The sequence below is a fragment of the Narcine bancroftii genome, chromosome 14 (genome assembly GCF_036971445.1).
Source record: "Narcine bancroftii isolate sNarBan1 chromosome 14, sNarBan1.hap1, whole genome shotgun sequence".
Lineage (NCBI taxonomy): Eukaryota > Metazoa > Chordata > Chondrichthyes > Torpediniformes > Narcinidae > Narcine > Narcine bancroftii.
Genome location: NC_091482.1, coordinates 66,382,037 through 66,405,137, shown reverse-complemented (window position 1 = coordinate 66,405,137; position 23,101 = coordinate 66,382,037). Strand labels below are relative to the sequence as shown.

The window sequence follows — 23,101 nt, the reverse complement described above, 5'->3', positions numbered from 1 at the left end:
ATCTCTCTCCCTTCACTTTCCCTTAGCTCTCCACCCTCTTCCCTCTCCATCCCCCCCCCCCACTAGTTGGTGTGCCCTCGCTCCCTTATCCACCTATTACCTCCTGACTGTGAGACCGTGCTTCTCTCCCCCGCCCCTCCCTTTTTGTAGGGTGCCTTCCTACATTTTGCTCATGTAGGGCTCAAACTGTAATGTTGGTTATATATCTTTACTTACAAAATACACTGACCGGCTGAGTTTCTCCGGCAGACAGGAAATTAATTTCAGTTAATTGAAAATTACTGTATATCAGGAGCAAGTATCACTGATGGTGACCATAAAACTACAGCAAAAAAAAAAGAGCTGTTTCCTCAATATCTTCGTTTATCTGAACTGACCGGGCACGTTGGGCCCCTAGCGGCAGGAGCCTCGGGCCCCTGGCCAGGAGCTGGGCCTCGATGGGGAAGCTTTAGTGATCAGCAATGGCCAACATTTTTTTTTGGTGAGAATTAAACAGTATTTTAATGCTTAAAAAGCTTTATCTTGTTGTTTTTTAAAAAATGACCAGTTCTCTGAAAAAAAGCCCGTTTATCCAAAGTAGGCCTGGTCCTGACCATTTTGGATAATCGATGTTGTACTGTACCATTGAAGGAAGGATGAAGATTTGCCCAGCACCAGGAATTAAATCAAATCTTGTGATTCAAATTCAAATCTTTAAAGGTGATCGGAAGAAGCCATCAAATTGGGTTCTGCATCACTGAGGTGGCATGAGGTAGTGAAATGGCAAATAAAGCATCTCCTAACTCTCACTGACCATTTTGTATATTAACTGCAATTAATGTATGATGGAGTCGCTGCTCTCTTTCTCATGAGGATGTCCGCAAAATAATTAAGAGGGCTGGACAGGATGAAGAAGTTGGCCAGCAACAAATACTGGTTAATAACTCGTGTGATGAAAAGTGAACTTGCAACCATGACCCAGCATTCAATCCCAGTTGACTGTTCGCCCTCATTGGAGAGGCCTTTTCATTTAAGGTCTAAAATGTTCAGCTGTTCTTTGCTGAAACAGTGATATGTCGTATTATTTAGTGGAATGTACACTGTGGTAAGCATGAGCAATTTCAGGGCACTGTGCCACCCTGTTCCCATGTTAGTATTAGGTAATGGTTTCATGAGGTAGGCACAAGTCAAGAAGGAAAACTTCCCCACCCTGTTTCATTGAAGCAGGACATTCTTGAACAGTCACTAATTTACCAGAGGCTCCATTCATTGTCAGATATGCATGATAAACGTTGCTCTTTTTCTGCATCAGATTGAATATTTAACTACAATTTTTGTTTTGTGTGCACATAGAAGCAAAGCCTTTGACCAGTTTTCTTTTGAGGGTTGCAATTTTAAGCCCCGAGGAACAGCTGTATCCCATGAATGGATAGAGTTGGCAAGTGGGACGAAGATGAATTGACACAAACAGTTTTTAAAGCATCCTTTGTTGGAAATTCTGGGTTTGGCAAACGCTGCCCCTATACAAGCAGCTGTTAGATACTAATTGGTTGGCATGTGTCAGATGCCAGCTGAAGAGATGAGGCCTGCCAGGTAGTTAGAAATTGATTGCTGCCTTCATAACATCATTGAACCCTTGATTTGAGCACAGATGATGAGTATGTGAATGTATACATGCTTCTTCACATAGATAATACAAAGTCAAACTACATAGGTTCTCCAATATAATTGGTAAGACTCTGAAAACATTCTTCTCTACCGGCATCACCTACTGTCTCCGCTCCATCCTCAACATTCTTTGGATTGACTTCATCACCAACATCGAAGTACTCGAGCTGGCAGAGTCCGCAAGCATCGAATCCATGCTGCTGAAGACCCAACTGCGCTGGGTGGGTCACGTCTCCAGAATGGAGGACCATCGCCTTCCCAAGATCGTGTTCTATGGCGAGCTCTCCACTGGCCACCGAGACAGAGGTGCACCAAAGAAGAGGTACAAGGACTGCTTAAAGAAATCTCTTGCTGCCTGCCACATTGACCACTGCCAGTGGGCTGATCTCGCCTCCAACCGTGCATCTTGGCGCCTCACGGTTCGGCGGGCAGCAACCTCCTTTGAAGAAGACCGCAGAGCCCACCTCACTGACAAAGGAGGAAAAACCCAACACCCAACCCCAACCAATCAATTTTCCCTTGCAACCGCTGCAACCGTGCCTGCCTGTCCCGCATCGGACTTGTCAGTCACCAACGAGCCTGCAGCAGACATGGACATACCCCTCCATAAATCTTTGTCCGCAAAGCCAAGCCAAAGAGAGATTGGCTATTCCATTGCTACAGGATTGAACGTTGTTCCAGTATTGGCAATTTATTCATCTTCCTATGTTTCTTTTGCATGTGGAGGCCCCTGACAAGATGACGATTGATACCTATCTTTGATTACCCTCAAAATGGGTAGCTTGCAAGGTCATTCTGGAGTTAAATAAATTCTGGACCCACAACTGATTAGTTGGGAAAACACATTTCCCTTCCAGCAATACATTAATGAAATAGCTGCATTTTTTGCTGTAGTTTTATGGTCACCATCACTGACACCTTGCTCCTGATATCAGAATTTATTCAATGAACTGGATTTGATTTCCTGGCTGCTATGGTATTGAATTTATGGATTGCGAGTCTGGTAATGTGATCCACCAAGCAACTGTGATCTGGTTCAATTAAGCATGTATAGCTAAACTCTGTTAAAGTGAAGAGTAGGAAATATTATGTGTGATTAATAGGCTTCCATTTGGAACTTCTGAAACCAAACAATATCTTCTAACTAGATTCTTCACAATTCCCAAATCTTTGGGTCCAGAGATTTTGAAACTGTTCTCCAGCAACCTAGATATTAATTGCTTGTTGGGGGGGGGGGGGAGTGGTAAATGTCAAACTTTGGATTTTTATTTATTTTGACTTTTAGAGAGATGGCACAATAACAGGCCCTTATGGTCCATAAGCCTGTGCTACCCAGATTCTCCCATTAACCTATGTGCATTTTGGAGGGTGGGAGGAAACCCACGAGGAGAACATACAAACTCCTTGCTGACAGGGCCAGATTCAAACCCTGGTCGCTGGCGCTGTAATACGATGGTGCCACCCAGTTTAGACAAGTTTATAATGATAAATCTGCCATTTTGATTTCTGGATTGCAAATGCAGTTGTTGCAAAGAGTAAACGGAAAAGTGCTGTACTTGTTGTGACACAGGAGGACATTCAGCCCATCAAACTCCAGCTACAAACAGAGCAATTCTGTATGCTCTCTTTTGTTTCCCTGTGGCGTCCTTTCGCTCATTGCCCTTCAACTTCCCTTCACTTTTCTTTGTTGCCTTCCTACACTAAGGGGACAGTTACAATAGCCATTTAACCTGACAGCACAAGGGATGTTGGAGAAACTAAGGGCACCTGACAGAAACCCCGCAAGGAGAAAATGCAAACTCAAGGTCAGTACCACAGGTCAGGATCGAACCTACTAGGCCCCTGGAAAACAACATACTGTATGGTTGGGTTTTTTGACTTAATGATCATTGAGTACTTGTCAAATGCAGGTGCATGGTTCAGGAAATGTTAGGTTTTTTTTTCAATATTCAATTCCCCTTTCAATTATACTCAATATGCAATTTCACAGGGAATATCAAGATTGTTCAGTAAAACTCCTGTTATCTGGAGTACAAGAAACTGGCAAAAAAAAATTCTAGAAAATTAATAGGTAAAAAATGCGTAAATTTAAACTTGGCGCACCTCGTTGTTAGTTTGCCAATCACGCAATCTCAAGCAACCAGAAAATTCACTTGTCTGGCATATACCAATCCCCATAGGTGATGCATACCAGGGGTTTTACTATAAAAAAATTTATTTTTCCCTTGTCTTGTAACCTGGTGCATCCTCTCACTCTTCCAAACAGTTGAAAATTAGCTGTAGCCCTTTTGAAACCTAAGACTCCAACAACTGTTGCTTTTCCTACTCTACGTAGGACCATCCATGCATCCTGCTTTCTCAACTTAAAAGATCCTTGCTCAGTGTTTGATGTGCAAGTAATCTTGGCCCTTGCATTCACTTGGTGTCTCGATGCATTCACCTCTTGCGTTGTTTTGAGACTGGCAGAGCCACATCATTGAATAGCGAGTCCCAAGAGGGCAGAAGTATTTTTGGAAGCATTATTCTGCACTTGCTGAGGCTCATTTGCCGACCTTCATGGTTGACACTTTATATGGCACAGTTTTACACAAGTGGAATCAGCACCTGTCTTGTATCATTGCTGTTCCATTGGAAACTCTAACAAGTGCAGAACCTGCTTCTTAAAGAAACTTTCAACAGATCTGTGTCTTCTAAAATTAGTTTATCTACAAATATGGCTTGGATCAATGTTTTATTTCCATCTCTAACATCATGTGACTCTGGATTTGCCTCTTGATCTACTGGACACCTCTGTGCTGTACCTCTGAACTGGACTGTTCAAGTCTGTTCCTAGTTGGTATTTTCAGTTGACCCTGTCAACGTCATTCAAAACTCCGCTGTGCATTTGACCATCACCCCTGCAATTACTGACTGTCATTGACTCTTAGTTAAACAATGCCAGGATTTAAAAATGCTTCTCAAATTTTTCAAATCCTTTCATGACCTCTAATTTCAAGTCAAGTTTATTGTCCTCTGATTGCACAAGTACGACCCAACGAAACTGTGTTCTCTGATCCTCGGTGCAAAACAAACAGACACACAACCAGACATAACACAAACACAGACAAATAATACATCTATGCAGGACAAGTATTCACACACTATTTTGGGAATATGAGAGTCTCGGAGGGTCAGTGTGAGCCGTTCCTTTGGTCGTTCAGCGTCCTCACTGCCTGTGGGAAGAAGCTGTTCCTCAGCCTGGTGGTACTGGCTCTGATCCTCCTGGATCTCTTCCCTGATAGTAGTAACTGAAAGATGCTCCTGTTGGGAAATTTCCACCAAATCTATAACCTTTTCATCTCTCTGCTTCTGCTCTCTCTTGATCGTTCCCAAGTTTAATCCCCCACCACTGATAATGCCCTAAACTTGGAATTCCTCCCTAAAACTAGTTTTCTTTGTCTAATGACCAGGTTTAATAGGGGCTTGCTGTCAACTTCTTTATTTAATAACTTTCCTCTGCTGTCTGTGAGATGTTTAGCCACATTGATATTGGAGGATAATGAGTTGTCTTTGGATATTGCTGCTCTTGTTTGTGGAAAAATATTTTTGAATTATTTTAGTCCAATTAAAAAAAATTGCTCAAAATCGTGATTTGAACTTGTGCAATGTACACGCCTACTTTCTGATGCCTTTGTTCACTTCCTGTCCTCCGAAATGGGCAAATAGATTTTCTGCATAGCTGCCCTCAGCTGAGTGCCCTCACACCTTTGCAATCAGAAAATGATTCTCGTGTGTAGCGAAGGTCAGAAAGGGGAATGGGGCAGGGGGAGAGGCATCTGTCCTGATAAATTGCACTCTTATACCTGCTCTCAGACTGCTGAGCGTGAACATCTGCACCTGCCACAGTCATCGGTTATTTGTTCCTTTTGGTAAGGCAAAAAAATGTTCATTGGTACTTTCACTTCATCCAAATCTAAGCTTGAGCGGCCACCCATGCATGGATTTATTTTTGAACTTTTCTTTTTGGCCTGTTCAACTGATGGCAAAAGTGATAAATGTGGTTGCTACGGTTAAATATAATTCAACTTCCTGCTAAATTTATGCCGTGATTGGAAAAGGCAAACACTTCTTTAGAGCTGCCAAATCTTCAGCTCCGTCCTCTGCTGCTCCATGTTGTCTTCTGGTGAAATGTGTTGGCCGAAGGCAATGTTTGAGCTGTAATTAACCCCACAGGCAGAAGTTAATGGGGTGGATCATTCCTGATATTATGATGGCAAAGCCAAGGTGATTAGCTTTGAAGTGAATAATGTGGCATCTGGTCGACCAATTACCTGTGTCCTTCCCTTTGACTGCAAAACAGATGACCAGCGAGATGAAGAATTGGGCACACAGGAGGCTGCCGACGCTGGAATCTGAAGCTAAACACAATATGCTGGAGGAACTTGGTCAAATTTTTTAACATTTAGACATACAGCACAGCAACAGGCTATTTCAGCCCACGAGCTCATACCGCCTAATTACATCCACCCCCCTACAATAGACCTACAACCCCCCCCCCCCATACCCCCGGTAAGTTCTGAAGGGTCAGAGGAAGTCCACGCTGACACAGGGAGAACATACAGACTCCTTACAGTCAGCCTGGGATTTGTATCTAGGTGACACTGTAACCGCGTTGCGCTAACCACTACACTAACTGTAATAGGAAAAAAAAGTGTTGCTGGCTGAAACTCTTCAAGGCTAGTCTTTTTCTCCCACTGATACTGCTTGACCTGCTGAGTCCTCCAGTTTGTGTTTGGTTTTGGAAGGAAAAAGTATTCCTCTCACTGGCTTTTCTTGTGTTCTTTTCCCCACATCCCCATCAATCAGCCTATCTCTTAATGCCAAGCAATTTTTCCTCATTATCCCTCTGTTGGAGCTTGAGGTTTTGGCCTGGTTCCTGATGTATAGATGCAATTCCTCATTTCGCAGTAATTGCAAGATAATTTTCATTGCCTGTGTGACATTGAGCAACGATTGTCTAGTGTGTTAGATGGATCTCTTCTGACACTGGGCTTCATTTCATCGTTGAAACTGGTATTAGGTGGCATACCCTCGGTGCTCATCATAAAGTACATTGCATCTGAGACTCGGTACAGATGGAGGCAAGGTGAACAGAGCTGTTAGTGCAGTACCAGAGATCCAGATTCATCTGCTGCTGTCTTTAAGTAATTTGAATATTTTCTCCGGCTGATATGGTTTTCTCCCACCCTCCAAAATGTGTGGGGTCAGTAGGTTAATTGGATGTAATTGTGCGGAACAAGTTTCATGGGTCTACAGTGCTGTATCGTTAATAATTTAAAAATTCTCTCAATTGCCTTTCACACTTTTGCACAGCAATGCTTTTGCTTCTTGTGAATCCCCACTTTAGCAAACTGCGGATTGGGGCTTGTTTGAGTTGAATCTTGTCGTCAACGTGATTCTGTAGCATGCTGTCTCACCTGCCTTCTCCAGGTGTCCAGGTAGGTTTGATCTTCCAGTTAGTGATGGGTACACCAGGATGGCTTCATTCCAAGACAAACATCAGCGAGTGCTGATGGACGTGCTTTGGTCTGTTGTTGTTTCGGGTGGAAGGAGGTATCCACAACTGCTGAATGTTGCAGACTGGGACAATCCAAGGTGCAAAAATACATTCTGATAGAAGCATTTGAGTCAAGAGCAGCCACTGTAAAGGTACAGTGAGGAAGGACCTCTCTGTTCAGAGTCCTGCTCACTGGGGACCTAGAGCCTGTGTAACAACCTCTCAAATGGTTTGACGAGGTTTGATTTATTGTAAGAAAATGCATTGAATTTGTGATACAAAGAACATGGAGCAAGACTTAATGACTTCTTACTGTAAATAAGAATTATTGTATATGATATGCTGGCATATAAAACTACTTCTGTTTAAGATTACACCTGAATTTCCACCTAAAATGTTGGTTTTGAGTGATACTAGTCTTATACAGCACTTACCTCTGACCAGTGGAGTGATACTGCTAGGCACATTTAATTCTTAATATTTTAAAAGCAAATTAAGTAAAAGTTTAAATTTTATTAGCTTATTTAAAATAAACCATTTAGAGCCTGTACAGAACCGACTGCAGTCGGACTAGGCAGAGAGACCCCTGCAGGGGAGCGCTGAGACTTTGCTGTTAAGGTTTGAATTTTATACTTGCCATATAAGTAAATCCCTGGTTTTGGGTTGATATTTTTAAAGTTCATGTCCCATCTTGTACCCCAGCTTATACTTTTGGGGGTGTGGGGTGGGGCGTGAAAATGATAGAATGATGCATTTGATCTGGTCTAAATTGTTACAAACCACGCGTAACGCGAAGCAATAGACGATGAACAAGACAGTGTTTAATTTAAACACTAATTTTATTTCTAACTCTTAAAATATGGTCTTAACTTTTAAACTATCCTTAACACTAAATCTATCCCCTACTCTGTGTGTGTGTGATATACCCAAACTATTACAGTCCAGGCCAAAATCTAGAAAGTTACTTCAAAGTTCAGTCTTTTAAATTCAGTGTTGAAGTGCAGGCCTTTGAAATTCGATGCCTAGAGTTAATGTTGAACTGATGGGAAGACTGGAGTTAAGGCTGCGACAGACTCAAAAATTCTTCTTGCGTTGTCTTTGAAGAAATGTCCATCCACACGAGCTGTGGTCATAACACTCCTGGTCCTTTTGTAGGCAAGACTTGAACTGGGTGTCCTCCATGAAGCTTCCAAGACCCTGGCACTGGTTTCTCTGAGTCCTTCATTGTTCGTCACAATCAAAATGAAGCACTTTGCTTCCCAAAAGACCCTCCTGGCCCAGTCATTCACAGAACATGCTTTGCTCTGAATTCCACAGAAATGGCTGGTCACAAGAGCTACTTCAAAATGCTGCTTTGTCTTCAGCCATCAGCCTGGTTCTCCCTTCCAAAATCACCATGTCTTTGCGAATGTACGGAATCTGCAACAGACTGACAAGCCTTCCCTCACTTCCTCCAATGTATTGAATTGTGGTTGGGATGTGGCTTGTGATTTGCTTGTGTGTAATGTTAAATGTTAACTGTGACCATTCAATTTCTCCTGTCTGTACTATCCCTTACAGTGATAATTCCATTTTACTAAAATGGGAGTTCGTAATAAAATTAGTGTTTAATTGAAAACTACTTGAAGTAAACTAATCACTGCGGTTTAATAAAAGTGAAATACTGGAAATGCTCTGTGCTCAGAAACAGTGAGTGATTTTGCTCAGAGGTAATTCTTTCTCACTGGTTCAGACGACATGCAGGCTAAGTTGTGGATGGGAGGGCTGGAGTGAACTGATGGAAATTCAGCAGTAGGCCGAGACCAAGATTTTCTAGGTGACATGAGGCCTTCAGTAACATCTAGTCAGCAAAGCATCACTGAGAGGAGGATAAAACAATTGCTGGAAATCTGAAACAAAAGAGAATGCTGGAACTATTCAGATCAGCCAACATCTGTGGTGAGGAAAATAGAGTTAATAACACAGGTGGGTGATCTTGTCTCCGAAGTGAATCAAACAGGAAATGCTGATTGACTGAAATTGTTAAAATGAAGGCCACAAGCTGCACAATTGGAAAATGAGGTGCATTAGACCAGGGCTATAATTCGTTCCATATTTATTAATTAATAATTTTTATTAAAATGTTGAATCATCCAGTCATGTTACTGGAGATCAAAGGATGACATTATTAGTTGACATTTCTGTGGTTTTCAGAAATCCTGCCATATATATGGTTCTTCAGTTTTGTTTTGTTATGCAATAAAACTGACTAACAACCTCCTTGGCTACAACATTTATCTCCTTTGGTGGGGCCTGTTAGGCATGGGACATGAGCATGTAGAACATAAAAGCCAGTTATGTTTCTAAAAGCAATGTACAAGACTCCCAGCACATTGTCAAGAATTCACAAAAATGTATCCCTTGATTGGTATTGATTTTTAAATAGTTCTGCTGAGGTTTTCATTAGATTTTAACTCTGGAGAATCCCATAGCATCAAGGATTTGGGCCTCATTGCTTAACACTGGTGAAACCTAATTAGAATTTGTCTACTTAATCTATTTAAGTTGAAGCCCCCCCAAAATGAATGACTCATCTGAGGTAGACCTTTTAGAAGATTTGCTTGGTTGGCTGATGACGTCGATGGTTGATCTGGAGACTGGGCCACAGGACTGGGTGGGTTTGAGAATATGTGAGCCTTTCATCAGGATTACCAAGCAAAGGGGAGAAGCTGAGGGAGGGTTGGGTAGGGGGAAGTGCATGGGCTGGCAGATGACGGTAATATTAGTGCAATCATTTCTATTCACCTATCACTGCCGCTTGTTCTCCTTCCCCTCTTTTCACCCCCCCCCCACCCTTTTATTCTGTCTTCTGTCCTTGGCACTGGTGTTACTAGGGGTCCAAACCACACCGGGTGATGCTGTCTGAGGGGGTGACACCAAGATGACTGTGTATATATATTAAAAAATTATGCAGTGTTACAACATCTATTTTTAAAAAAAAATATCCCTGTATTTAGTTATAACAACAAAACCCTGCCCCCCCACCTCCAACCAACTGCTCAGCGCCGCCACCCAGGACATCCAAGGAATATGCACCTTCTTCTACTCTCAGTGCACTCAGTCCATGAGATGGTGGGGGGGGGGGGGGGGTGAGGGAGGGGTGAGTTACTGCACCGGGTCACACCTACCCTAGTGGTGCCACTGGCCTTTGGTATTCCTGAATATTGAGTATCTAACCTTCCGTCAGTGCTGACCAACCTACTCAATTCCTCCAGTAGTTTGTGTTGCTGCTTCCATTTTCAAGGATCTGCAGTCTTATTTATCTTGGGAATATAGACAATGTATTTAACTTGTATTGAGCACCCTTCCTGATTTCTTTTGATGTGAGACCATTGTTGCAAATTAGCTTTCATGTAGATTTAGAGAGCGAGTTCTTGGTCCAATTGTAGTGGAGTTCAAGTTGTCCAAGCCCTGACAGTCACATGTACAGATAGCTGAAGGATCATTTGGTTGCATTCAATCACAGACGGTGGAAATAATAGGCAAGGCCATCAGTTATTTCCCATCCCTTATATAGATGTTGGTTCACTGCAGGTTTAGACAGTGAGCCTGCATGAACAGTGACCACGGCTGTGAGATTAGGACTTGCAAGATTTTGACTTGTAGTTATTAAAAAGTCATGTTAAATCTTGCAAAGTAGGCTATGTATTAAATTGAGACATACAGCACAGTAATGGACCCTTTCGGCCCACGAGCCCATGCTGCTCTAATTACATCCAATTGACCTCCAACCCTGGAATATTTTGAAGGGTAGGAGGAAACTGCAGCGCCCGGAGAAAACTCGTGCAGACACGAGGAGAGCAGACAAACTCTTTGTGGACAGCACCGGATTCGAGCCCCGGTTGTTGGCGCTGTATAGAATTGTGCTATGCTGACTGGGCCACCTTACCATTAACCAACAGGATCAAAGTTCTGTGAAGAAGGAATGCTGTCAAGCCAAAATTTGAGTAATGCTGGCTTCAAGCAGCCCAAGCATTGTTGATAGATGAGTCAAATCTGGGAAGAAGCACTTGTGGCAAAACTACAAAATTGCTCAAAGCTTCCCATTGATGATATTCATCATGAATTCTGGTCAGTGTTTAATGTTTATTTCTTCTCTTTTCCTAAGGGGGAGTCTGTCCTCTCTGTTCTGCTGGGCGAGGAGTATGCAGTTGAAGAGGATGTGGCCCTTTACCTTGTATTCTCTGGTTCCAGTCAACAGCATTTAACCAGTACACAAAGAGTGGACCACAACACGTTGCAGACTGTCGCTCCTGGTAAGTGACTATACTTTGGCTCTTGTTCCTGTTTAACTTCGCATTCTTCCCCCATCAAGTTCCCTTGAACGTAAACTGATTCAACATCGCTTAATGGGAGGCTAAATTATTAGTGCCATTGAAATTTCAGATGTCGGTGCAGCCTGCTTCTGGGTAGATCGTTGACCTTTGCTTCAGAACTGCTGCACTCCGCTTGTTGCTCTGTTCTTGTCCTGTACTCAGTGACAGAGGAAACGATGTCTTCCCGAATGAATTTCAGTGTAATTGGTTAATCTTCACTGACATCCTCATCAAACTCTTAAATGGGCCATCGTCGCACTGCTTCTGAGTTCCTCATGATCTCAGCGAGGTTTGAGCTCTGACCTCACTCATTTGTTTCTTTCTGAGGAACCTCTCCTCATCCTCTTGCATGTTCAATCTCTGCTAATTCCTTCCCTATGTATTATTTTAAGTGCTGCTCAATTTTAACACTGTTTTATAATGGTTCCTTGTTGCACTGCATTCTGAGGTTGGTGTTTCAGGGATGGCACTGGGTCAATCGCTTGCTTTTATTTCAAGATCAGTTATTTTATGAATGAAATATACAAATACAGAATCATCAGGTCCACATTTTCAATACAAGTTATGGATGATATCTGTGCTAAAGTAACTAGTTCATGGGCTGCAAATTTAAACTGTAATTAGTGTTCAATGGCAGGAGAGCCCTGAACTCCTTTCCACAAAGGGCCCGACAATTGTTTATCCCCCCCACCCCCCCCCCCCAAGCAAACCACAATAACTTACTCGTAATGCATGCAGCGATCGCACCTGGAGCTCTTTTCTGGCACAAAAGTAAAGCTTAGTTTTGTTTTGGAGAGTGGACAAACATGGCTTCAGCTGAGGGAAAGGGCACATGACCTCTCCATTTCAGAGCCCAGGTGCACACCAGAAAGACTAATTTCTAAAGGTCTTTCACACCGGGCATCATCACAAGATCCATCCCATCCAAAGAACCATAGTCACTGTTGTATTATAGGAAACCCATGACTCAGCCATTCCATAGGTAAAAATATATTAGAACCGCAAACATTGACAAACCATCCAATACTCTCAAAAAATTAAATCCAGTAATGTTCTTCCTCTTCCCCAAATGCAGCACCTCACACTTGTCTGTGCTAAATTTCATCTGCCATTCCTTGGCTCATTTTCCTAGTTTGTCTGGATCCCATTATAATCTTGGATAACCTTGTTTGCTGTCTCTTATACTAACCATCCCCAATGGGGGCCCTACTCCTCTTCCCCCTCCCCCCCAGCCACTGCGGGGGCCGCAGCTCACTTAAGTAAAAGCCTTGTTTTCTTTCCACCTCGTGTAATATAATTTTGGGGGTTTTTTTAAACGTAGTTTTTTAAACGTCCTGTTTTGCGGAAACTTCCAAAATGTTTGACCTGGAAGTCAGCCTGAAGAAAACTGAGGTCCTCCATCAGCCAGCTCCCCACCATGATTACCAGCCCCCTCACATCTCCATCGGGCACACAAAACTCAAAACGGTCAACCAGTTTACCTATCTCAGCTGCACCATTTCATCAGATGCAAGGATTGACAATGAGATAGACAACAGACTCGCCAAGGCAAATAGCACCTTTGGAAGACTACACAAAAGAGTCTGGAAAAACAACCAACTGAAAAACCTCACAAAGATAAGCATATACAGAGCCGTTGACATACCCACACTCCTGTTCGGCTCCGAATCCTGGGTCCTCTACCGGCATCACCTACGGCTCCTAGAACGCTTCCACCAGCGTTGTCTCTGCTCCATCCTCAACATTCATTGGAGCGCTTTCATCCCTAACGTCGAAGTACTCGAGATGGCAGAGGTCGACAGCATCGAGTCCACGCTGCTGAAGATCCAACTGCGCTGGGTGGGTCACGTCTCCAGAATGGAGGACCATCGCCTTCCCAAGATCGTATTTTATGGTGAGCTCTCCACTGGCCACCGTGACAGAGGTGCACCAAAGAAGAGGTACAAGGACTGCCTAAAGAAATCTCTTGGTGCCTGCCACATTGACCACCGCCAGTGGGCTGATATCGCCTCAAGCCGTGCATCTTGGCGCCTCACAGTTTGGCGGGCAGCAACCTCCTTTGAAGAAGACCGCAGAGACCACCTCACTGACAAAAGGCAAAGGAGGAAAAACCCAACCCCAACCAACCAATTTTCCCCTGCAACCGCTGCAACCGTGTCTGCTTGTCCCGCATCGGACTTTTCAGCCACAAACGAGCCTTCAGCTGACGTGGACATTTACCCCCTCCATAAATCTTCGTCCGCGAAGCCAAGCCAAAGAAGAGTCGGTAGGAGAGTAGCCAAAACCCTAGGGCTTCACAGGGAAGGGGGCCCATAAACTTTGCGCTGTGTCTTTTGGTGGGGGGGGGGGGGGGGGGGGCGGGGAGATGCATAGCTGAATACAGGTTGTGAATGACTGCTCCATACCTTTGTATTTGGCTCAGAGTTTATGGGCCCCTTTTCTGTGAAGCAGTCAATTTCAGTTGGTTTCCTCTATACTTCTCTCCTACCGACTACATAAAAAATATTTTATGATTTCAGTCCTTGGCCCTCTTTAAATGTGCTGTGGCTCCCACCACCCTGAGATGGGGGGTGGGGGTTGCATATGGCCACTGTTGAGAAGGGATGCTCAAAATCACCAATTTTGTTCTCATCTGCAAACTTACTAACCATATAACCATATACAGCACAGAACAGGCCAGTTTGGCCCTACTAGTCCATGCCGGAACAAATCCCCTCCCTCCTAGTCCCACTGACCAGCACCTGGTCCATACCCCTCCAATCCTCTCCACTCCATGTAACTATCCAGTCTTTCCTTAAATGTAAATAACGTCCTTGCTTCAACCACCTCTGCCGGAAGCTTATTCCACATCCCAACCACCCTTTGCGTGAAGAAATTTCCCCTCATGTTCCCCTTATAATTTTCCCCCTGCAATCTGAAACCATGGCCTCTGGTTTGAATATCCCCCACTCTTAATTGAAAAAGCCTATCCACGTGGACTCTCTCTGTCCCTTTTAAAATCTTGAACACCTCCATCAAAACCCCCTTCAATCTACACTCCAGAGAAAAAAGCCCCAGGCTGCTCAACCTTTCTCTGTCACTTAAACCCTGACATCCTGTCAACATTCTCGTGAACCTTCTCTGCACTCTCTCTATTTTGTTTATATCCTTCCTATAATTCGGTGACCAAAACTGCACACAGTATTCCAAATTTGGCCTCACCAATGCTTTATATAATTTCATCATAACATCCCAACTCTTGAATTCAATACTCCGATTTATGAAGGCCAACATTCCAAATGCCTTCTTTACCACTCTATCTACCTGAGAATCAACTTTGAGGGTACTATTTACCATAACTCCTAAATCCCTTTGTTGCTCTGCACTCCTCAATTGTCTACCATTCTCAATGTATATGACCTATTTAGATTTGCCTTTCCAAAATGCAACACTTCACACTTATCCGTATTAAATTCCATCAGCCATTTCTCAGCCCACTCCTCTAGCTTTCCTATATCTCTTTCTAAGCTACGGTAATCTTCCTCACTGTCCACAATACCACCAATCTTTGTATCATCTGCAAACTTACTTATCCAATTCACCACCCCTTCTTCCAGATCATTAACATATCTTTCTTTCTTTGGCTTGGCTTCGCGGACGAAGATTTATGGAGGGGGTAAAAAGTCCACGTCAGCTGCAGGCTCGTTTGTGGCTGACCAGTCCGATGCGGGACAGGCAGACACGATTGCAGCGGTTGCAAGGGAAAATTGGTTGGTTGGGGTTGGGTGTTGGGTTTTTCCTCCTTTGCCTTTTGTCAGTGAGGTGGGCTCTGCGGTCTTCTTCAAAGGAGGCTGCTGCCCGCCAAACTGTGAGGCGCCAAGATGCACGGTTTGAGGCGTTATCAGCCCACTGGCGGTGGTCAATGGGGCAGGCACCAAGAGATTTCTTTAGGCAGTCCTTGTACCTTTTCTTTGGTGCACCTCTGTCACGGTGGCCAGTGGAGAGCTCGCCATATAATACGATCTTGGGAAGGCGATGGTCCTCCATTCTGGAGACGTGACCCATCCAGCGCAGCTGGATCTTCAGCAGCGTGGACTCGATGCTGTCGACCTCTGCCATCTCGAGTACCTCGACGTTAGGGGTGTGAGCGCTCCAATGGATGTTGAGGATGGAGCGGAGACAACGCTGGTGGAAGCGTTCTAGGAGCCGTAGGTGGTGCCGGTAGAGGACCCATGATTCGGAGCCGAACAGGAGTGTGGGTATGACAACGGCTCTGTATACGCTTATCTTTGTGAGGTTTTTCAGTTGGTTGTTTTTCCAGACTCTTTTGTGTAGTCTTCCAAAGGCGCTATTTGCCTTGGCGAGTCTGTTGTCTATCTCATTGTCGATCCTTGCATCTGATGAAATGGTGCAGCCGAGATAGGTAAACTGGTTGACCGTTTTGAGTTTTGTGTGCCCGATGGAGATGTGGGGGGGCTGGTAGTCATGGTGGGGAGCTGGCTGATGGAGGACCTCAGTTTTCTTCAGGCTGACTTCCAGGCCAAACATTTTGGCAGTTTCCGCAAAGCAGGACGTCAAGCGCTGAAGAGCTGGCTCTGAATGGGCAACTAAAGCGGCATCATCTGCAAAGAGTAGTTCACGGACAAGTTTCTCTTGTGTCTTGGTGTGAGCTTGCAGGCGCCTCAGATTGAAGAGACTGCCATCCGTGCGGTACCGGATGTAAACAGCGTCTTCATTGTTGGGGTCTTTCATGGCTTGGTTCAGCATCATGCTGAAGAAGATTGAAAAGAGTGTTGGTGCGAGAGCACAGCCTTGCTTCACGCCAATTGTCTACCATTCTCAATGTATATGACCTATTTAGATTTGCCTTTCCAAAATGCAACACTTCACACTTATCCGTATTAAATTCCATCAGCCATTTCTCAGCCCACTCCTCTAGCTTTCCTATATCTCTTTCTAAGCTACGGTAATCTTCCTCACTGTCCACAATACCACCAATCTTTGTATCATCTGCAAACTTACTTATCCAATTCACCACCCCTTCTTCCAGATCATTAACATATATATAACAAACAATAGTGGACCCAGGACCGATCCCTGAGGAGCTCCACTAGTCACTGGCCTCCAATTTGACAAACAATTTTCTAGCATACTCTTTGACACCTCCCATCCAACCATTGCTGAATCCATTTCACTACCTCCTTATACCTAATGCCTCCACCTTTTTTCCTAACCTTCTGTGGGGACAAACAAGAATGAACCCATTCCCAATCCATGCAGTACTTGACTGGTCACAGGTATTTATCTCGGTCACAACCCTCCACACATGAGGCATAGATAGGCTGCACAGTCTCTACCTTTTTCCCCAGGGTGACAACAGCAAGGACCATAAGACATCTGTTTAAATTGAGCAGAGGAAAGGTTTTTTTTTGCATAGAATGCTGGGTTCCTGGAATACATTGCCAGGGGCTGTGGTGGAGGCTGGTACTATGGGGACATTTAAAAGACTCCTAGATAGACACATGGATGTAAGAAAAATAGTGTTCTGGGTGTGAGGGAGGGAAGGTTAGAATGTTGTGGAGTAGGTTTCTATTCTTTGGGACTGAAAGGCATGTGCTATCTCTCTTGATAGGTGTAAATGCTCTCTTCTGGCTTGACTCCTTCACAAACCTTCATCACAGACTGATGTGATACAAGCCAGAGACCAGCTACATATTGTTGCACAGAGCGACAGATAGGCTGAGGTTATCTCACACAGGATGTCGTTTTAAGATTAAACAAGGACGCAGAAGGTTTGCAGGTCAGAAGATTTACAGGATGCAGAAAGTTTTCTTGGGATGAAAACGAGCTTATTGTTGAAATTCAGGTACCGCCGATATTTAAAATGGGCACCATTGACACTGTCCGTTTCCCTTCACTCTGGAGCTCGTGCCTGCCTGCCTGTCATTGGACCCTGCACTTCGTAGTTTAGCACTGAATTGACAATCTGCTTTGCAATTGAAGCGGGCGAATCCAAGTATTTGGCAGAACTGGGGCATGAGTAGTTAGTCATTAGATGGGTGACATGAGCGGTTTATCAGCTTGAGTCTATTCAAGGCCATTTCCCTATTCATAGGTATGGCTGTTATCTAAGCAGCGTCAGTGTTTCCAAATGTCAGCTCTGTATTTGCACTGATACTAAGCAGTTTGCTGCTTTTGGACATTTGGGTAGGAAACAGCTTTAAAATAATAGAAATGGGCAGAAATTGCATGAAATAATTTAATCTGTTAATTTTAGGAAAGTGTTTGATTTTCTTGTGCAGCATTCCACAGCTGGCAACAAACACCAAAGCATGAGTGGGGCAGGTTAATGTGTTGGGGAGGCATTAAATTAGAGCATTGTCCTGCCAGTCACCAGCATCCAGAGGCAAACTTCATGTGCATTAAAACTCCTGTCATCCGGAATTCAAACAACTGGCAGCCTGAAGCAACCGGTAAAAAAAACTTGAAAATAAATGGGTACAAAGACATGGAAGTTTAAAATTGGCACCTCCCTTGCAGTTAGTTCGCCAATCCATGTAACAAGCAATCTCAAGCAACCAGAAAATTCACTTATCTGGCATCTACCATTCCCCTTAGGTGGTAGATACCAGGGTTTACTGTAACTTCACCTGGAAATTGGTTAGTGGTATAAAGGTAAAAGTTTAATTATTGTCATGTAATACTACATTTAGTAGGTAACATGCATGAAATTCTTTAAGTTTTGTCTACCATAAGGCAGACAGAGAGTCTCCACTTGGTCCAACGGCCCTCACAACACCTGGTGTTCCTGAGCGGTCGCCCCTCCAAGTACTGACCAGGCCTGAGCCTGAACCTGCTTAGCTTCCAAGATCAGACAATCTCAGACGTATTCAGGCTATTAACTGAAGGAACTCCTCTTCCCTCTGCTGCTTCTCCAAAATTAGACAAGTTGACAATATCTATCATGCACTTGGGGCTGTTCTTGAAACAGCAAGATCATTGTTAAAAGTTCATTTTAGGTGCTGATAGGAGACAAAGAGGAAATGAGATTTCCGCAAATTCTAATTTGAAGCTTGAGATATAATGAGGAGGAATTTGAATCTACAAATGGGGTAAACAGAGAAAATCAGGAAAATTATCTTAATTTTGAGTATTTCTAAACAATGAAATGAAGAAATTTATTGGGTGAGGGGAATATAAATTTCATCACTGCTGGGTTTTAAGAGTTTCAGTGGCGAAATCCAAAAGCAGTGTTAAATGTCAGTATTGGGGTGAAGTAACTGTGCTGGTTGGACAACAGCACATTGAGAGTTAAAGTTTAACTTGCGTGTATGCCATTGTGACCATTGGATTGTAAATTATTCGCATGATGAAAATCTCAAAACGTGGTTAAAGATCTGGGAAATGGTTTGTAGAAAGATCATCTGTAGTGTGTACTTGTCACAGTACATTATCATTCGAACGTGCCTTAGACATTTCTGCTATTTTTAAGGTACAGCGTAAATGGAAGTGCTTGCATTGAATGTTTTGAAACATTTGAACCTGCAGCATGGTAATGGGCCCTTTAGGCCGACGAGCCCGTGCTGACCAAAATAATCCAATTAACCTACACCCCCTGTACGTTTTGAAGGGTGGGAGGAAATCGGAGCAGCTGGAGACATGGGGAAAACATACAAACTTTATGCAGACAGCGCCGGATTCGAACCTGCTACGCTAACCATGCCGAACTGAATGTTCTGTCCTACTGATTAATGATCTAGATCTGGTGCTTATTGAAAGAAATCTTTAGTTACGTTTGGCATTCAGCTCTTGAACTGATCTGGTAAATTTCAGGAACATCTCTATTTTTTGGTCCACCCCCCCCGCCCCCAAAAATCTGGGGATTTATCAGGAGAAATTAATTTTTGAAAATCCTGTTTAAATGTGAAATAAGGCTGCATTCACAGATATGTGATTATTCCCACAAGAATCTGATGGAAATGGCAGGTCACTTGTTTATACTGCTGTTCAAATTGTAAATGCACCAAATGTCATCCTTTTGTGCAAACTATTCCAGTTACCAATGGAAGGTGGAGGCAGTGATTTAAATTCTACTTTGCAGGAAAGGTTTGCGAGCCTGCTGCTGCTATCTTCGATGTGTTGGTGTGAAACACGAAAGTCCGCAGACGCCACGGTGAAGTAAAAACATGATGCTGGAGAAACTCAGCAGGTCAAATGGTGTCCTTCATGCACCAATGATAAAGATACATAATCAAAGTTTTGGGCTTGATGATGGTACAATGAGACCTTGATGAAGATTGGCTATGTTTCTTTGTCGTTGGCGCATGAAGGACACTGTTTGACCTGGTGAGTTTCTCCAATATCTTAGATGCATTGGTTTGCTGCAGCTGCAAAGCTGTAAAGAGAAGTGCACGGTAGCTACTGAGTTGCAACTGGTTTGTTCCGCGAGAGGAGAGAGTGGAGGCAAATCTACCATCAGCTTTTGTAGGAACTGTTCATCAGTGCAACAACAAATGTAACCTTTACGGTTGCATTACTATTTGGAGCCCTTAAAGAATTTTTTGCTTTTAAAAATAAAAAAAAACCAAATAAATAAATAAATAAATAAATAAATTAAAAGAAAAAGAATTCTTTACTTTAAATTTGCTGAAAGTGTCTATCATTTAGTATATTACAGGAGAATGTTCAGTCCATCAACTCCATGCATCTCTCCAGCATAATTATTCTCTTCTCTTTCCCTGTAACTTGGCAATTTTCCCCCCTCTGGTGGCCTATCCAGTTTTGCAATTATTTCCCCTCCCTCCCTCCATCCTGTGTATAAAAACTGTTCCAACCCTTGGCGTCTGTTCTTATTTTTTTTTAAAAAAAAAGCAAGACTTCTCCTCATTTAAACTAATCTGCATAAACATTCACTGGAATTTAATATTTGTATTTGGGGAATTTTGATGTTCATTTGCACATTTCCAAAATGTAAACTGCTGAAAGTGGAGGCTTGGAAGGCAAATGGTACGATGGTCTTCATTCCAGAAGGAATCTGGTACAAGAATGGAGATGTTAGGAGCTTGGTAAGGTCACACGAGTTGTAAAACCTTGGGGTCCTTTCCTTTTATAACTAGAATCTCACTTTTGAAGGTGTGCTCTGAAGATTCGCCAGACTGGTCCCACAGATGCAGATGTGGCGTCTGAGAAATGAATGAGCAATCTAGGCCATGATAATAAATGGATGAGCTTGACAGCATAGCAATAGATGAGAGTGTTTCATAAAGCTTAGGGAACACTGCCACAAACTAAGAGGGCAACTGGTTTGGACTAAAATGAGAAACCTTTTCACTCAGATTGCTAAATCTTTCAGGATTTTCTTTCCAAAGCTACAATTGACAGATCCCTGTAAATAAAGAATTAAGGACTTCTTTTTTCATTAGACATACAGCATTAGAATAGGCCTGTGTTGCTCAGTTATACCCAATGAACCTACTGCCCTGGTAAGTTTTGAAGGGTGGGAGGAAATGGGAGCACTTGGAGGAAATCCACACAGACACGGGGAGAATTTACCAACAGCACCAGATTTGAACCCGGGTCACTAGTGCTGTAACAGCGTCTTGCTCACCATGCCACTGTGCAAGTACAGACAGCAAAATGCTTCAAGGCAGAAGATTAGTCTTGATTTTGAATGGTTGAGCAGATACAAGAGCTTAATGGCCTACTCAAGTTTCCTTTGTTGTTCATGTAGCAAACAATGCATCTGGAGAATGAAGAAGACAGCTTGTTGGTACATTAATTTGGTAGATTTGTCCAGCACAGGTTCATAGGCCAGAAGGACCTGTTACCATGCTATGTCTCTTCAAAAAAAAATCAATTTCTGATTTTCAATATCTGCAGTATTTTAGCTTGTGCAGTACAACCACACTAATACGTTGCAAGATTCTGGTTTTTTTTTGTGAGCGTTACTTTGGGTGTTGGAACAGTCACAGTTCACAGCATTTCCAGACAGCCTGGTACCTGAATCCAAACCATAAACAGAGTTAATGCTCTCAACTTAAACCCAGAACAATGGATTGTTTACTCAATGAAATACATCTGGTGACGAAAGAAGGGATGTGATCATGAGTCATGTTTTTGGGACATTAAAATAGAAACAAAGCATTATTGATCAAGCAAGTGAGCTAAAAACAGAGTTGGAATAGCTTTGTGAAATGGACACTTCTGCTGTTTCTCTTTGTCAGGGAAAACTGTGAACATTGCAATGATCATTTTGTTTGACCTATATCTGGGTAAAAGAATCTGGAAAATTGTTTCATTAGTTTGTGACCATTCTGATGGTCATTTCGTCTGACCTATGCCTGGGTCTTTGTGGAAGTGACAGATTTTGTTTCCCCTACGCAAGGAAGAGGGGAGTTGTGGCAATCATTCATTATTAAAGAACATTTATCGGGAAGCAACTTAACAAGAATTTGTGAGTTTTGAGTAGTCTGATCACTCAATATCTCATCTACTTCATAATTACTTCTGAACATCAGTTTAAAGGTTCTGTGATTCCACACAGGATTTCTAAGACTGAACTTTGAATTGACTTTCTAGAATTGTTCCTATGCTGTTATTGTTTGGGTAATCTACACATGCACACAGAGACACACACACACACACACACACACACACACACACACACACACACACACACACACACACACATATTTGCATATAGTTTGGGTTTAGATTTATGTATAATTTATTATTAGTAATAATGCTCACCTCACTGACAAAAGACAAAGGAGGAAAAACCCAACACCCAACCCCAACCAACCAATTTTCCACTGCAACCGTGTCTGCCTGTCCCGCATCGGACTTGTCAGCCACAAACGAGCCTGCAGCTGACGTGGACATTTACCCCTCCATAAATCTTCGTCCGCAAAGCCAAGCCAAAGAAGAGAAGAGTAATAATGCTATTTTTAAAACAATATTTTTATTGTCTTGGTGAACTTTTATTGCTGCTGGTCTATGACGTAACAAATAACTAAACTGATAGGGTTTGAATATGGGGTTAGGTACTTCAATGTGCTACTAAAGTTTGCAGAACAATTGGCCCCTAATGCAGACAGAGGAGTAGTGTAAATTGTTGGAGAGCTTGTGCTCTTCATCTAGGCAGACAGGCTCTTTAGAGGGTATATCTTCTCATTTCCCTTCTGCTTGGGGCATTGGAAGCTTGGTTGTCGATTTAATTTAAAACACAGATTGATAAATTTCTGGATTAAAAATATTAAATGTAATTTTTTAAAATAAATTTTTAAATTTTGACAAGCAGCTTAGTAACAGGCCATTTTGGCCCATGAGCCTGTGCCACACAATTGACCTACATCCCTGGTATGTTTTGAATGGTGGGAGGAAACCAGAGCACCCGAGGACAACCATACAGACATTGGGAGAAAGTACAAACTCTTTACAGACAGTGTGGGATTCGAAGCCATGTCCCAATCGCTGGTGCTGTAACTGCGTTGTGCTAACTGCTATACTGACTATGCCGCTGACATTCTAAGGTAAATAAACTTTGCCAATAAATCCAGAAAATGCTGGAAAGCAGGCCAGGCAG

General features: G+C 43.0%; 1 protein-coding gene across 7 annotated transcripts in view; it reads left to right on the top strand.

The window, feature by feature from the left end:
• The window catches only part of akap13 (A-kinase anchoring protein 13), a 396,122-nt gene that overhangs the window by 99,994 nt on the left and 273,027 nt on the right, over positions 1-23,101 (top strand). For all 7 annotated transcript variants that reach the window (XM_069912032.1, XM_069912031.1, XM_069912029.1 and 4 more), the window contains one exon: positions 11,331-11,478. In XM_069912032.1, the coding sequence (XP_069768133.1) occupies positions 11,331-11,478 (148 nt within the window). The remainder of the gene's footprint in view (positions 1-11,330; positions 11,479-23,101) is intronic.